This window comes from Musa acuminata, chromosome BXJ2-5, assembly GCF_036884655.1.
Source record: "Musa acuminata AAA Group cultivar baxijiao chromosome BXJ2-5, Cavendish_Baxijiao_AAA, whole genome shotgun sequence".
Taxonomy (NCBI): Eukaryota; Viridiplantae; Streptophyta; class Magnoliopsida; order Zingiberales; family Musaceae; genus Musa; species Musa acuminata.
The window spans coordinates 1,234,845-1,250,560 of NC_088342.1; the positions used below are offsets into that span (position 1 = coordinate 1,234,845).

Consider the following 15,716-nt stretch of genomic DNA (forward strand, 5'->3'; position numbering starts at 1 on the left):
GGCAAGCCAAAGGCACAAAGAAAGGAAGCAAAAGCTCCAAAGAGATTAAAGGTGGGGTTGGTACGCCCGCCGGGGACCACCGACCAGCTTTCCTCGGGGGACCCACGCGGCTTTCGTACCCCTTTCGTCGCTGCCACAAATCGAACGTCCGCTGGACCGGTCTTGGGTTAATTTTCGGGTCGATGGACCGGGATGAAATTGATCGGGTAGATAATACGTTTAATAAAAACATCAAAAATCGAATTAATAATAATTATATGAAGATTTTTGAGAAAGAAACATTAATCTGATATGGATTGTGAAGCTGTTCTCTTTACACATATATTTGGTCTGATGGCCGAATCGGATTGACGAAGAGTCTACCGACCGGCTTGGTTTTTTCTTCCGGTTTAAGGGATTGGTCTCGGGTGAAATATTCGAATCATTCCATCCCTTATGTTTGGAATTCAAAGTGCATTATTAATTGGTTTGGTAAGGATTTAGTGTTGCAATACAGTCTAATAGAATAGTTAACTCATTAATCGTGGATTAAAGGACTAAGGCAAATCTATGGATGGGAAATTGCATAAAAATTGACCCAAAAATAAATTACAAAATTTTGTTTTTATCTCGAGAAATTATGGGTACGATAACTGAAGGTAAATCTATGAATGGTAAAGTAAATTGCATAAAAAAATGACCCAAAAAGAAATTAAAAACTAAGGTACCACCGAGATTTGAACTCGGGTTACTGGATTCAGAGTCCAATGTCCTAACCACTAGACTATGGGACCAATTCGTTAGAGAAATGGATCATAATTTTCATATTTAAATAATAAAACTACAAAAGAGAGAGAAAAGTAGGTCCCACCGAGATTTGAACTCGGGTTACTGGATTCAGAGTCCAATGTCCTAACCACTAGACCATGGGACCAACTGATGAATATTGGTAAGCTTTATATCATATTTATTATATGTTATTTTCTTCTTATTTTACCATTGATGGTTATGATTATGGTTATGGTTATGGATCGAGAGATGCGATTAAAGGAAGAGAAATGTTACCGGCGTCGGGGGCGGTCGTCGCCTGCTGCCTCCTCCTACCTTTCCCGCTCCGGTCTCTCCAAAGGCGCCACCTGGTCGGTGAAACCGCAATGGCGGAGAGGAGATCGTCCCAGGGTTCCGCTGTTCAGAGACTCCTGCGCCCTTCCGTCCAATGGTACCCCTCCTCCTTTCTTGATCTCTTTTCTTGATGTTCCCCAAGGGAATCGAGGTTGGCGAGAAATCCCTCCTTCGGAGGTGGTAACTTTCTTTCAATTTGTTGGAGAAACCCCTGTTTAGATTACACAACAGTGGCTTCTACCATCTATAGTGTCTCAAGAATGTAGCTTGAGGCTGCAAATCCATAAAGCCAAAGAAGAATTAACCCTAGGAAATGTGAGATCACAAGAAGATCAATATGGAACGAAGAATAGAGGTGGGGGGAACCAAAAGAACTGATGTGAAAATATGGTGTTTATCTTTTGCACCATTTGCTTGCTAAACTTACCCTCATTAAATTCACTGACATAAATAATAGCAACATAGTCCCATTATATTTATGAGGGGCATGCATACAAGAGAAAAATCTGTGGAAATAGATGCTGTCCTTGTTACTTGCTAGGATATGTTGTGTGTCCCAAAGTATCTTCATAAAATAAATATAAGCTTTTAAATATAAGCAACAGCGCCTGTAGCTCAGTGGATAGAGCGTCTGTTTCCTAAGCAGAAAGTCGTAGGTTCGACCCCTACCTGGCGCGCACCTATCTATTTTTTATTTTATCATTTTAATGTATCATTCATTGCATTTTTCGAAGTCCCCAAACTCACACTGCTATATTGTTTGTTCGAATGTCTAAAATAACCTTACCATATTGTATGAACTTTGTATTCATATTTCACAATATCTTATTATTGTTTTATCGCTTTCTTGAATAACATATAATTTTATCTTTTACTCATATCATCTTTATATTTTAAATTTTTATATCTTTACGATTATATATAATATTTGAATCTCACACGTATTGAATTATAACTGGTATGTCGATAAGAACATAAATAATATGTATATATTATTCTCATTTAGTGATATAATTTGTAATGTATATACTTTTTATATGATAAATAACATACTCATATTTTTTATTTTTAAAATTGAAATACGTAATTTTTTAAAATATTATTATTAATATTTTAAGAAATATTAATTGAACATGCATAAATATTAATGTTTACTTTAAGCACATCACAACAAATCAAAAATATATTATCAAACTTAAATATGAGATTAAGTTATGATAATAAGTATGTATATTGTGATTGGAAGTGATGGTTAAATTTTAACTGATCTTAAATGAATCTCAAGGTTTGAATGAGTTTGATTACGTAAGGAAGTTTGAGTTTTAAATATTATATATGTGAATAATCATAAGTTACTTAGGCATGGATGAAACAATAAAAAAATAAATAAAGAAGTAAATCAAAAAAGAAGTGTTATACTAAATATTGAGATACATAAGTAAGATTAAAGTATGAGTTTAGACAAAAAAATATATATCGTCAAACCAAATTATAATATTATAATTATATTAGTAAAAAAACATAAAATGAGACGATTAAGACCGTATACCTCAAGATAATCTCTTAAGTATCCCTACCTTATTTTGACATCATCTTTTTTACCAACCTGATAACACATAACATATGATCCTTTCTCTTATTTTTCAATCATTCTCCCAACTTTTCTCAAGGCTATAAAACCTTAGTTTAAAAAAGATTGAGATAATTCAATTATTCTCTCGGTATACGGTTTTATAGATTATAGGATGATATTTTTAATTATTTTGTATAAATTCATATATGATAGACGTATGGTGTAGGAATATATAAATTTATTACGATGTGCAACATACCTATGTATTATGACATACAATGTGAAAGTACATATATGTATTATGATATACGGTGTGAGAACATATATATATATATATATTACGATGATATGTGCTGTAAGAATATATATACATGTTAAGATATACAAAGTAGAAGTCCAAGAATTTGCTATGCTTCATGCATATGCACATAAGTATTTTAAATTATTTTGATATAAAATTTTATCTTTTTATTGTGCATATACTATGTTATAAGATTATAATTATTAAAAAAATCATAAAATAAAATATCGATCATTAAATATTTTACGTTAATAATTTTTAATATATTATATACATGATATCATAAGTGCTCCCATAAATAAAACTAGAAAAACTTATACTAATACTTCTATTTTGTAGATAAAGATATTAATACTCGATCGAAAATGATTGAATAATGAAATGACGTATGAACAATATAGATATAAACAATAACCTATGTACATTATATATATATAAATTTAAAAAATATTATATTTATATTTTCCTTTGGTTAGATATTATAATTATATTTAGGTGTCTTAATATATTTTATTTTTAAAATTATCTATTTTCTATTACACCTTTAACGATAGCAATAATAAAAAGATAACAATCATATTTTAATCATGCATATAAAATATAAATAAAACTAAAAATAAGATGTTACATTATGTCCACGATGAACGCTGACAACATGATACTTCTCTGCAAACACAATATACTAAAGAGACTAATATACTAAAACCCAAGATGACAGCTTTTTATTCTTTGTTCAAACATGCAGCAAAAATAGATGACAGTTCAATAGTTTTAAGAACATTCACGTTTATCAACACGACGGAACAGAAGCATGAAAAGGGCAGTTCATGACAATTCACTGTTGATACAGGATTGTAATTAAATAAGAATAGACCAAAAGCCTAATTTGGAGGTCTCCAAAACTCAGTAAGCCAAATTCTAAGGCACATAGTCATGGATGTTTGACACACCTACCAACCAAAGAAAAACATAAAATGCTAATGTATTGGAGGGCATTCGCAACATGACATTCATTTTCACAATGGTTTTGGCTTAAGCTAATGGCACTCAACTCATCTTTCTTCTATCCATCTCAGGGTATCTGCAGTGCCTGTTTATATTTGCAGATCAGCCTTCCTCCCATAACATGGAAAATTCATTTCCTTCTTTGTTTGGCCCGTTTCCATGTTTGACGTCCCTTGTTCTTCCACTTCTCAACACCACCAGGTTGGTGGGACTCCTGGATCTCTTGGATCTTTCTTTTTCTGAGAAACAATAGAAATCACACGTTAGTAATAATTCTAGATCAGAGCAAATGAAGCATTTACAGGGTTATCATTATTTTGAACATTTGACTGACACACTAGACAACCAGAGAGATGGTAAACAAAACAGATCGGTTTAACTTGTCATATCCATCAAGCCCAGTACTCTGATCACAATATGACATCATAAATGCCAAACTGTCACCCCTATTCGATGAATATTATCGGAATTTTCTTTTCTTACCTATAAGCCTTAAGGGCATCATCATGTAACAGTTCATCAGCCAACGTTGTCTTCCTCTCTTTCTTCGTCAGTCTACCTGAGAAGAACTCAGATGCAGGTTCAATAACAGTTCCTACCTGAACAAACATTAAACAAACATGTCAGTCCATTTGTAAAGACACCATGTCTGCAATCATCCAATAGGTAATCCCAGCAGTAACAGAGAAGGAAGCAACTTGCCTGAAAGTACTTTGGGAGTGCCTTGGAGTTGTCTCCTTTCTTGAAATGCCTTTTCGGATCTATAACGTGTCTCAACTGGAAGAGACATAAAAATGTCAAGGCCCATAAAAGGTAAAGCAGATGAAAATGTAGATCACTTTCTATATATATGCTGAGAACTTATGGAGAACAGAAACAGGACTATGAACACATTTGACTGAAAACTATATCAAATCAATAATTATAGTCTGTGGATACAAATTTTGATATAGATATTATTTTGTTATGAAATTTTATAACCATGTTAGTTCGAATAGATGCAAATACGAATCAGTTGTGCAATTGATAGATGCTAGAAGCAGATGCAAGGTGGACATAGATGTTACATATTGCACAAACATGAGATATCACCAACAAATGAAATAATTGAAGCAGAGTCTTCTCAAGCTTATAAATTATATCCTTCAAAGAAGAAAATTTTGTAAAAGGAATTATTGTTATACACTATTAGCCCCATGGTGAGAGAAAATGAGGGGCTCCTTTGGTGTATATAAGGCTTATTAGTAAATTGGACTAGAGCATTTTGGGCCATGATAAGGGTAAAAATGGCGATGTGACACGCCATGACATCAGCCATGCCTAGACAACACACTGCCCGAGGAAGTCGGCATTAACACCTAACTCAGGCTTGGTTCTTCACGCCACGCCAACCCCATGTCAGACGCTATCAGCCTGCTTCTTGCAAGCAGCCACATCAGGTAACATCAAACTCATTTATAAATACCCCAGAGTTCTAAACGAACGGGAGGAGGAACACAAGCATAACACACTCAGAGGCATCTCTTCCTCCAAAACCCTCTCCACATCGCTAACTTGATCGTCGGAGGGGTCGGGCCGAGCTCCCGGCCCGACCTGCGTGCAGGTGCGAGACGGTGCCGCCTCTTCCCGACGCTGCGGCGGAGCTTCCTCCCGACCCGACCTACCGACCCGACCTCCTGACCCGAACCACCGTGCTCGGCCGCCGGGAGACCCCGAGGGACGCCGCCCGAGATCCCCGACATCCGAACCCCCGAACCGAGCCGCGACGGCCCCGAGGCCACGGCTTAAACAGATGCCCCCCGCATCATTTTGGCGCTAGAAGGAGGGCCCCGAATGTCGAGGGATCCTCAAACTGATCCCGACGAACTCCCTGCCGAGGGATCGTTCTTGGCAGGGGCGCAGGCCATGCGTCCCTTGCGTGACGGGCCACGGACTGACGACCTCCCCGCGACCTCGGAACGCTACTGGCGTTCATTCGACAACCCGGATCTGCTTCCGCCCGAGGGCGCTCCGAGCGTCCCTTCGCAGGTGTCATCCGAGGCCTTTCATGACCTCGCTCTTCGAGTCCGAGCTCTGACGGATATGGTGCAAACCATCATCCCGCTCGTCTCCCAACCGACACCCCCGCTTATGACTCAGCCGCTACGGCAACAAGAGCCGCCCGCTCGGGTCCACATGACGCTTCCGGAGCCTCCCACTTCGCCTCAGGTCCGACCGACCCCACTCAGGGATCCAGTGATGGCAGACCTGAGCGGCCGCCCGGAGCCCGAGGTATTATCTCCGGAGTCAACGGACTCCCTGCGAGCCCAGCTATGCTTTCTTAGTCAACGGCTCGACGAACTAGAGGAGTTTCGCAACTCAAAGGGAGAGCTCGGGATGGACACATACCGAGGATCTCCGTTCGCACTAGAGATACGAGATTACGCGATTCCCCCGAACTTCCAGCCCCCTTCTTTGGACGCATACGACGGCTCCACTGACCCAGCGGACCATGTCGCCGCTTTCCGTGCCCAATTGGCACTGTACGGAACGTCTGACGCTTTAATGTGCAGGGCGTTTCCCACGACCCTGAGGGGTCCGGCCCGCACATGGTACAACGGCCTGAAGACCGGAACGATCACTTCCTTCGGCCAACTCACCAAGGACTTCGAGCTCCACTTCGTAGCCCATGCCCGGCCAAAGCCCTCCGCGGCACTGCTCCTCGGACTCAAACAAAGAGAAGACGAGCCCCTCTCACATTTCGTGGACCGCTTTGCCACGCAAATCCGGAGCTTACCGGACACTCACCCCTCTCTGTTAGTGCAGACATTCATGGTAGGCTTGCGACCTTCCAGGTTCTGCTGGTCCCTCGTAGGGCGACCCCCCACCACAGTACCAGATATGCTCCAGCGAGCTAACTGGTACATCGCGGCGGAAGCTTGGGTAACCGCAAGGAAGAGGAGTGACTCTGGGCGACAGGCCCCGTAGCAGCGATCAAGCACCCGCGGTTGCTATCCGGTGTAATCCTCATGCAAGGAATCTAGCCCCTGCCTCAGTCTCTTCCAAGCGAAGGCTCCATGTTTACCTGACCGCCTCTTGGCTCACGGTTAGCTTCGGCCTAACCCCCTCTTTTTGCATTCGCACGGCTCGGTCGTAGACGGCCCGAGTCCACCTGCGCGGCCAGCCCGCCTGCATCGTGCTCCTCGGCTCTTCGGCTCCGTGCCGCCCGAGACCACGCCTGCGCGGCCTGCCCGCCTGCATCGTGCTACTCGACCGCATGACCATCGCGACCACGCCTGCATGGTCTGTCCGCCTGCGTCGTGTTACTCGGCCGTATGACCATTGCGACCACGCCTGCGCGGTCTGTCTGCCTGCATCGTGCTACTCGGCCGCGTGACCATCGCGACCACGCCTGCGCGACCACGCCCGCGCGGTCTGTCCGCCCGCGTCGTGATCCTCGGCCGCATAATGCCCGAGACCACACCTGCGCGGCCAGCCCGCCTGCGTCGTGCTCCTTGGCCCCATGTTCCCGAGACACACCTGCGCGGCCAGCCCGCCTGCATCGTGCTCCTTGGCCGCATAATGTCCGAGACCACACTTGCGCGACCAGCCCGCCTGCGTCGTGCTCCTTGGCCGCATAATGTCCGAGACCACACTTGCGCGGCCAGCCCGCCTGCGTCGTGCTCCTTGGCCCCATGCTCCCAAGACACACCTACGCGGCCAGCCCGCCTGCGTCGTGCCCTTCGGCTCCATGTTCCCCGAGACCTCGTCCGCGCGGCCAGCCCGTCTGAAGACAGAAGCCATGCATCGGACTCCTCTTATACAACAACCGATGCATAGCTCCTTTCGGGGGGGGGTATATGATAAGGGTAAAAATGACGATGTGACACGCCATGACGTCAGCCATGCTTGGACAACACACTGCCCGAGGAAGTCGGCATTAACACCTAACTCAGGCTTGGTTCTTCACGCCACGCCAACCCCATGTCAGACGCTATCAGCCTGCCTCCTGCACACAGCCACATCAGGTAACATCAAACTCATCTATAAATACCCCAGAGTTCTAAACGAACGGGAGGAGGAACATAAGCACAACACACTCGGAGGCATCTCTTCCTCCAAAACCCTCTCCACATCGCTAACTTGATCGTCGGAGGGGTCGAGCCGAGCTCCCGGCCCGACCTGCGTGCAGGTGCAAGACGGTGCCGCCTCTTCCCGGTGCTGCGGCGGAGCTTCCTCCCGACCCGACCTCCCGACCTGACGTCCCGACCCAAACCACCGTGCTCGGCCGCCGGGAGACCCCGAGGGACGCCGCCCGAGATCCCCGACATCCGGACCCCCGAACCGAGCCGCGACGGCCCCGAGGCCACGGCTTAAACAGATGCCCCTCGCATCAGGCCACATGATTTAAGTTCCATCCAAATCAGAGGGTGATAACTGGATAAAAATAAAACAAATATTTAAATAAATAACTATTACCAATGTGGGATTTAGAGAGCGTCAACTACACAATGTTGCCCTTGCAAACAAGGAGGTTGCTTCCATGACCCAATCTTTTGATGAGGTTGAGAAAGAGCAACAATACCACGATGGCAAGGCTCATACACATGATCTACAAGATTTTCTATAGCTAATTTTTTGGAATATGTATAAAAATATCATAATCAAACATTCATGTTAAACTGTTCAACTCCAATCAGGTAAAAAAAAAGGATTCAGATAAATATTATCCGAACCACTTTCACTGCCAAAGGAGAAAAAAATAGCCACTTAAAATGAAACAAATGTCATCTTAAAAAGTGTATAGTGTTACCAAAACAAAATGATTACATGTTGTAATCAAGCATAAACTTATTCTAGCAGTACGATGCAGGATCAATTACATCAACACTACCTCAAGAATCAGTGGCAAGAGCTCTGAAACAAATCATAGTCTGCTCAAAAGTTGGAACCAAATAAACCAAAAAGAAAAGTTAAAATCTTCATAGTATATAATATTGTCGGTTTTTAAGGTTGCAATATACAGAAATAAACAACTACAAAAGAAGAACCACTGGCAAAGACATCCATGATTCTGTTAAAAACTGGGAAAACAGAATGAAACCAGTAGCATACCTTCAGAATCTCAAGATCTTTCTTTATCTCAGGGGTAATGGTAAGAGCAGGCATATCAAACCTATAAGAAAGCAATTTGTTAGAGAAACTAAAACTCGAAACATCCTAGAGTTTAGTATCTGCTTACCAACTTCTACCAGCTGTATCTTTCATATTTTTCTTCAGCAACTTATTCATCTTTCGAGGATCCCTAGGAGGTACATATAAGCCATCCACAAGCTCGGTGCCAGGTGTCAAAACAGGATCTTTTGTTTGATTGTGCAACTTCTCTGAGCTGTTTTTTACTCCAAATAAAGGAGGCACCTTAGGAGCCCACACAAGCCCGATCACTGATTTATTTTCTGGCATTCTGATAAAAAAACAAAGACTATATGACCCCCTTATACATGTGAAAATGCATAAATAAGAACTCGTGAAAAAAGTATAATTTGGCAATTCACTAGATAAATAGGAAAATTCATGCTCCATCAAGGGTTACATGTTAGGAAAAAGAAACAAAAACAGCGAGAATCAAAGTGACATAACTACCTAGCTTAACACTGTCCAGATAATGGAAAGGGGAGAGAATAAGCAGCAGAGGTTGAAGAGAGAAATTCTTAAATGTGTCAATGGTTTGATTCTCATGCAAGCAAAATCACCTAAGCAATTCAAAGAAAGCAAAAAGCAAAACAAAAGTGTCAAAGTTCACAGCAGATGTCTTCCCCTTTTCTCCAATCATCAGTGTGTTTGTTTATAAACTGCATCAAAAATCAATCCTTTCTGGGCCAACACAGTAAAAATAACAAGAGAACCTTTTTTTTTTTGAAAATATGTACTCCCATAGAATTCTATATCAGGAGGAGACCCCAAATGCTCCATGAGACAGCCACTGGAGATGGAAGTTCATCAAATAACACCAAAAGTAGATAAGATAAATCAAATTTGTACCTTATACACTTGTCAAACTATAGCCTAACACCACTTAGACCTAGATTAATATAACACAGAATCACAACAGCTCATAACCGGTCTCCTCAAAAGCGCTAGGCAACAAAAGACGCACAGTCCCAGAATACCCGAGGCTTCGAGTGAAGCGAGGTGATCCCAAATATTATAATTTAAAAATTATATATCATGATTAACAAAAATAAACAGCTGCTGTTAATTAATATAAACAGGGCTGTTCAAGCCCCACTAGAGTGCTCCCAGGTCAACTAAACCTAGAAGGCAGCTTCTGTTCTCGCAAACTAAACAGAAAAGCAGGCAGCAGTTCTCACAAACTTAGACAAAAATAATCAAATTTGATTTATCTAAAAATTGAAACATAACCATAAAAATAAACAGCAAAGAAGGCAGAGGCGAACGGGGAATAGGGAGGGGAAGACGGCAGCGGTGAACGAGGAAAAGGCAGGGGAAGATGGATTGGCGAAAGGCCCGGAGGGAGGGGAGACGGGTGGCTACAGTGAACGGGGCAGAGGTAGGATGGAAGAGGAGAAAGAGAGAGATATACCGGTAAGGAGGGGAAGAAGCCGCCGCCGCTGCTGCCGTGAGGAACTCCGCCGCCGTGCAGAAACGAAGGGGGAAAGAGGGATTTCTGCGTTAGGGCCACAGCTCGCGGGTGGGGAAAAGGGATTATAACTGGTTCAACTGAACCAGATAACAAATACCTATTTTGTTCGACTCAACCTGGCTGGGTTACATCAGGCGGGCACCCGGGCAGCCCAGCCCGTGGGGGCCCATGCGAGAGGTTGGGCCGCGCTGAGTGAACTCGTCCGCCCACCTCGACCCGCGTGGGCGCCGAGGTCTCTCGCGTCGTCTGGGCCCCTATGCCTCCTCGTTCCCTCCGCACCCGTCGAAGACGACCGACCCTGTTTGGAAAGCCCTAGAAAACAACCGCAAGAGAGAGGGGAAAAGATTATTATTATTATTATTATTATTGTTTTTATTATTATTATTATTAGGCTTAGCCCAATAGGGAGGGATACTAGGAAAGCGTTGCTTTCTGGGCTATACGACGATACCAGCTTGCTTATCCGCCTTGTGATGAACAGAGGCAGCGATGATCTGGGTCCCACGCGGGTCCCAACGGCTGCTATGAACTCGTGCGGAATTCCACCGACGAGTTGGTATGGCGTGATGGTCATATGACATTTTTAGTCTGAGCCCTGTTGAGCCATAAGTGTGCAATTTCTACACATTGAAAAGATAAAAAAGAAGAGATTTATATTCAATTTCAACACCAGAGAGCATTGCATGTCTCGATGCATTCTTTCGAGACAAGGGCATGTTAGAAAGGATGTGTAAACATTTCCAAGTCCCCATGCATTCGGCGATGTTATCTCAGACATACATCTTAATGAAGAAACAATTAAAGAAAGCAGACATGGAGATCATTATTTTCAAGCTACAGACGTCGTTGCAGAATTTTCAAGGCGATCTCCATTTTATAGCAGTTTCTCCTTATCATACAACAACTCCTGCAAGGTTCAAGCGAAGAAGAGAATGACAATTACAAGTCAGCAACGACGAGCGACGACCTATAAAGAAGTAGCATCGCCACCTCGATTGAGAACAGTAACACACCTCATGAGTCTCAGTGGCAAACTCAAAGTTGGGACCTTCAACAATGGCATCTACAGGACATGCCTCCTGGCAGAACCCGCAGTAAATGCACTTTGTCATATCAATATCATACCTAGTAGATGACATCCGATGTCACAAATGCAAGGTTAATCCCGGAGACAACCCAAGATCAAATCAGCATACGGAAAACATTAGAACTGACTACCTTGTAGTCCGAGACTGCCATCCTCTCCTTCTTCCGCCTCTATTGTGATTGCTTGCTCTGGGCATATCTGAACATGCAACGTTCTCGTCAAATGTGTCATTGTAGTTTTTTTGTGTGATGCAGGAAAGGACATTCTTGCTAATGCTTACAAACGACAGCTCCAATTACCAATTTTTAGTGCCATATCAAGTGGTCACCGTACTAAAAGATCTATTCCTATCCAAGATGTATGACATCTAGAAACATACCGCTTCACAAAGCTTGCAAGCAATACCGCCGCTCCTCACCGGTAGGATAACGACAGAGAGCATGCTCTCCTCAAAAGCGGGGGCTCAAAGGACCCTTCTCAAAAGCGTAATTTATCTGTGGCAAGCAGAGGAGCATAATAAGATCTAAAATCACAGCTGATATAAAGATATAACCCTTTGAGGTGAATAACAAGCATCAGCAGATATGACTTACTGTAACTTTCCTCTCAAAGAAGTACTTTAATGTCAGCATCAAACCATGCACCATCTCAGTCAGAAACAGTGTATTTATACTCCGTTCAAATACTGCAATCAGGTGCCTAAAGTGAGGAGGATATAAACCAAAGGTGCGTTCAAGTTTCAAAGGAAAAAAATCTCAGTTGGTTACCGGCACTCCACTCTCCTTGGCAATCTCCTTAGCAAGCTTCTCTTTCTCCTCGTCATCTAAGTATTAAATATGGGAAAATTTTATAGCTATTATAACCCTTTCAGAACTGATTTAAAAACAGAGAAATTAACTACAAATTTGAACAACTTGCAGATTTGCCAGGTAAGACAAACTGGGTTATTTTCTTAGTTATGGTAAATGCCATTTGACATGAATGATTAAGCTGTGCGATAAGCATATCAAAATGACTATATAACAAAAATCAACCAGATAAACTGAACTTGCTGCCATATTCAGAGCACAAACATGAACCTTTTCAGTTATAATAAAAACAACAAAATGCAGATAACTAAGTTGCAAAAGCAGATACAAAAGTCATTTAGTCAATGTAAGACATAGGATCAAACAAGGTTTCAATGACCTACTATTCTTCTGACTGTTATGCGAGTTATCTTGCATGACATTCATGTTTCCTGTCGACTTGATACTTGAGCAGGATAATGACAATATAGCTAGCAGGTAATTGCCAAGTATATTCGCAGAAGTTTTCTAAACAAATTTTGCACACTATGGGAAGAAATGTTTTAGATGATAGTAGCACTCACATGCATATCATTTGGAATGAATATTAAAGAACTTATTTGGTCCAGATTGTTTCAAATTTGCCCTTGATAGATATACAGAGCACAGAAGAATCAAACTCACTCATAATATTACATTCAATCACCTTGATATTATTCATCATCATCATTCAAATCAGAGAATACACTGCTGTATTTGGTAAATTTAGCTATATATGAAGCTTAAAACCACCATCACTAATCAGGTTCACTAGTGCTATTACAATAATGCTCACTCAGATACCTGCCATCACCATTGTCTAATCAGACAATGTGCATTTGGCCATATAAGAAAGCTGTAACTATCTTAAAGCAATTATTTTACCAACACAATTGAACAAACCTTTAAATTTTGAAGATGCTGGGTGTGAACTGAATGCTTGCCACTGATTTCTCAGCACCAATGAAGCTTGACCAGCTTGGACCTGTAATTATATTAACAATTTTAATAGACAAAAAATTGTTTTCCGCCCTACCACAGAGAACTATCTATTGCAATCCAATCAACTTGAGTGAGTCAAGTACATAATTTACAGCTAAACCAATAAAACAATAAGAGGCAAGGCTATGGTGGAAGTAGACAAATGAACTTTGTAGCCTTCAATTAAGTATTTGGATAGACATTGAAAGGAAAAAATACACAAGAAGAATAAACAATGAAGATTGCTAACAGGTCAGAGAGAGTAAAATTTCATTCATTTTTAAATAATCATGGCATCAACACATAAAATACTAACAATCGGTCAAGATTATCACTGCAAAACAAGAAAAGTATCAAAGTCATCCAAATTCAACTCCAGATTTTGTTATTCTCAAAAATTACATAGTCTACTCTACCATCTTCTGAATCAATTGGGGAAAAGGAGATGTCACCTTTGCATTAGAAATTTATCTAATTTGGATACAGTGCCATCTTTGGTTACATAACCAAAAAAACCCTAAGGTAATTGAAATCATGTTACAGGTTTTCTAAAGACTAATCAGAAGAACTTCAGTCAAAAGGCTTTCTTAAGCATCACAATAAGCATTTGTTAACTGCCAATGGTTTGAGATACCTATATTAAATGTCTGAAGTTCAGTTCCATGCTCTACATTCATACAGAATCCTGTAAGTAGCTGTCAATCCAAAATTCTAGATCACTGAAGAACCGTGTTTCAAAATCAGCTACCATACCAAGGGCCAGGCAGCCAGCAAACTTAATACTGGAGGTTGTAGCCTACTCCATCAGATTGTCAGGTTCATATACACATCCAACTCCACAGCATAAACAAATCTTGTCAAGAAAAAATCTATATAGATGTTCCTGTATATGTTCAGGATCTTGTTCTTACACTAAAAACTGGATTTCCATCCTTCTCTACATTATCATTGAGATGATTATAGGAAAGTCTTCATACACCAAGAGTAGACAATAGTTCTATGATCATACAATAGCATCGTTGAAAAAAATGGTTTGTTAACATAAGACACAATGTAGGACAAATTCAAATTTAGCCTGAGTTGTAGCTCTAGCTCATAATTAAAAGTTTATTTTTTCTGACCCTCTCTCCCTTTTTAATTTAGGATATTTTGATTTATATTGGTCTTAAGAAAATCCTCTTTTAGGTATACCTTGGTTTAGAAAAGTTAATAAACAATTAAAATTTAGATTTAAGAAGTAAATTCTGTGAGAAAACTAATTCCCTTCCAAAAAAAAGAAATCTTGTCCTATAATCTTACTGTTATAGGAGTCTTTACTCTAATCTGGCATGGATGATTTTTTGAGACCAAAAGGGCATACAACTGATTCTAATTGATTTTGACTTGAATAAAACAAGCAAAGTCAAAATCTGTAGACTTTGTGCTAACGTAACTGGGTGCACCGTCTTACCTTCATCCACCTCAGGCGCTTCTCTATTATCTGTAGATGTCCGACACAAATAAATTAGGGTTTCTTATTAAATTTGAATTAATTTCATGATATACCAAAATTCCATATCATATATTCTTAGAATAAAGATTGCCCGTAATAGATTGATCCAAAACCTATAACATCAAGAAGACGACAAGAAAGGAAGGGTTTATTTCTCCTGCAACAAAATAAATCCTTGACGAGGTTAAAATACTTTGAATCTAAGATCTCAACAATAAGCGCTGGAGACGAATACGGAAGAATTCTGGTGGCAGAGAAGAGGAAAGACATGAGATCATACAGATTGCCTCGCCCGAAGAGCCTGAAGCGCTTGCTGTGGTAGGATCCCCGCCGCCATGGGACGGAATCGAGAGGGAAGAAGAGAGCCGAACACGGAGTGAGCGTGGCAGTTCGATCCAATGTGGTAGGAATGGAAGCGGTCACCGGAATGTAACACTCCGTGCCGGTCACCTCCGGATACGGCGTTAAATGTTTCCGTGTCCCCTGATGCGATGACAACCGTCTGTCTGCGAGATCATCAGATACGGCTTTTCCGTTCTCTTTGATGCATTTGTATCGGGTCGGATTTAATATTGGGTCCAATAAACTTATGGATCTAAACCAAGATCCACACCCTGTGGAGTTTTTGGGATTACCAGAAGTAGCATATTGCTGCACCGGGTATGAGTGGATCGGATCTTAGACTAACCCTATAGGGCCAAAACAT

At 41.4% G+C, this 15,716-nt stretch overlaps 1 protein-coding gene, 3 non-coding genes and 1 pseudogene across 5 annotated transcripts; 1 reads left to right on the plus strand and 4 right to left on the minus strand.

The window, feature by feature from the left end:
- Window positions 1-701: 701 nt before the first annotated feature.
- On the minus strand, window positions 702-773 carry TRNAQ-CUG (transfer RNA glutamine (anticodon CUG)). Its single transcript has one exon. It is a non-coding gene; the product is annotated as a tRNA-Gln (tRNA).
- A 68-nt stretch (window positions 774-841) lies between these two features.
- On the minus strand, window positions 842-913 carry TRNAQ-CUG (transfer RNA glutamine (anticodon CUG)). Its single transcript has one exon. It is a non-coding gene; the product is annotated as a tRNA-Gln (tRNA).
- A 792-nt stretch (window positions 914-1,705) lies between these two features.
- On the plus strand, window positions 1,706-1,778 carry TRNAR-CCU (transfer RNA arginine (anticodon CCU)). The gene has a single exon. It is a non-coding gene; the product is annotated as a tRNA-Arg (tRNA).
- Window positions 1,779-3,962: 2,184 nt separating this feature from the next.
- Window positions 3,963-10,701, minus strand: LOC135612033 (rRNA-processing protein fcf2-like). 2 transcript variants are annotated; one of them, XM_065107755.1, is made up of 6 exons: window positions 10,564-10,701; window positions 9,202-9,423; window positions 9,075-9,135; window positions 4,683-4,757; window positions 4,464-4,579; window positions 3,963-4,219 (listed from the first exon to the last, which is right to left on the minus strand). In XM_065107755.1, exons 2-6 carry the CDS (start codon window positions 9,420-9,422, stop codon window positions 4,111-4,113), a joined length of 582 nt encoding a protein of 193 aa, XP_064963827.1. In that variant the 5' UTR covers window position 9,423; window positions 10,564-10,701; the 3' UTR covers window positions 3,963-4,110. The 2 variants fall into 2 exon arrangements, with proteins under 2 accessions (XP_064963827.1, XP_064963828.1); XM_065107756.1 differs by having other exon boundaries at window positions 4,464-4,575; window positions 4,679-4,757.
- A 556-nt stretch (window positions 10,702-11,257) lies between these two features.
- LOC103983743 (NADH dehydrogenase [ubiquinone] iron-sulfur protein 8, mitochondrial-like) lies at window positions 11,258-15,509 on the minus strand (annotated as a pseudogene).
- Window positions 15,510-15,716: the final 207 nt, after the last annotated feature.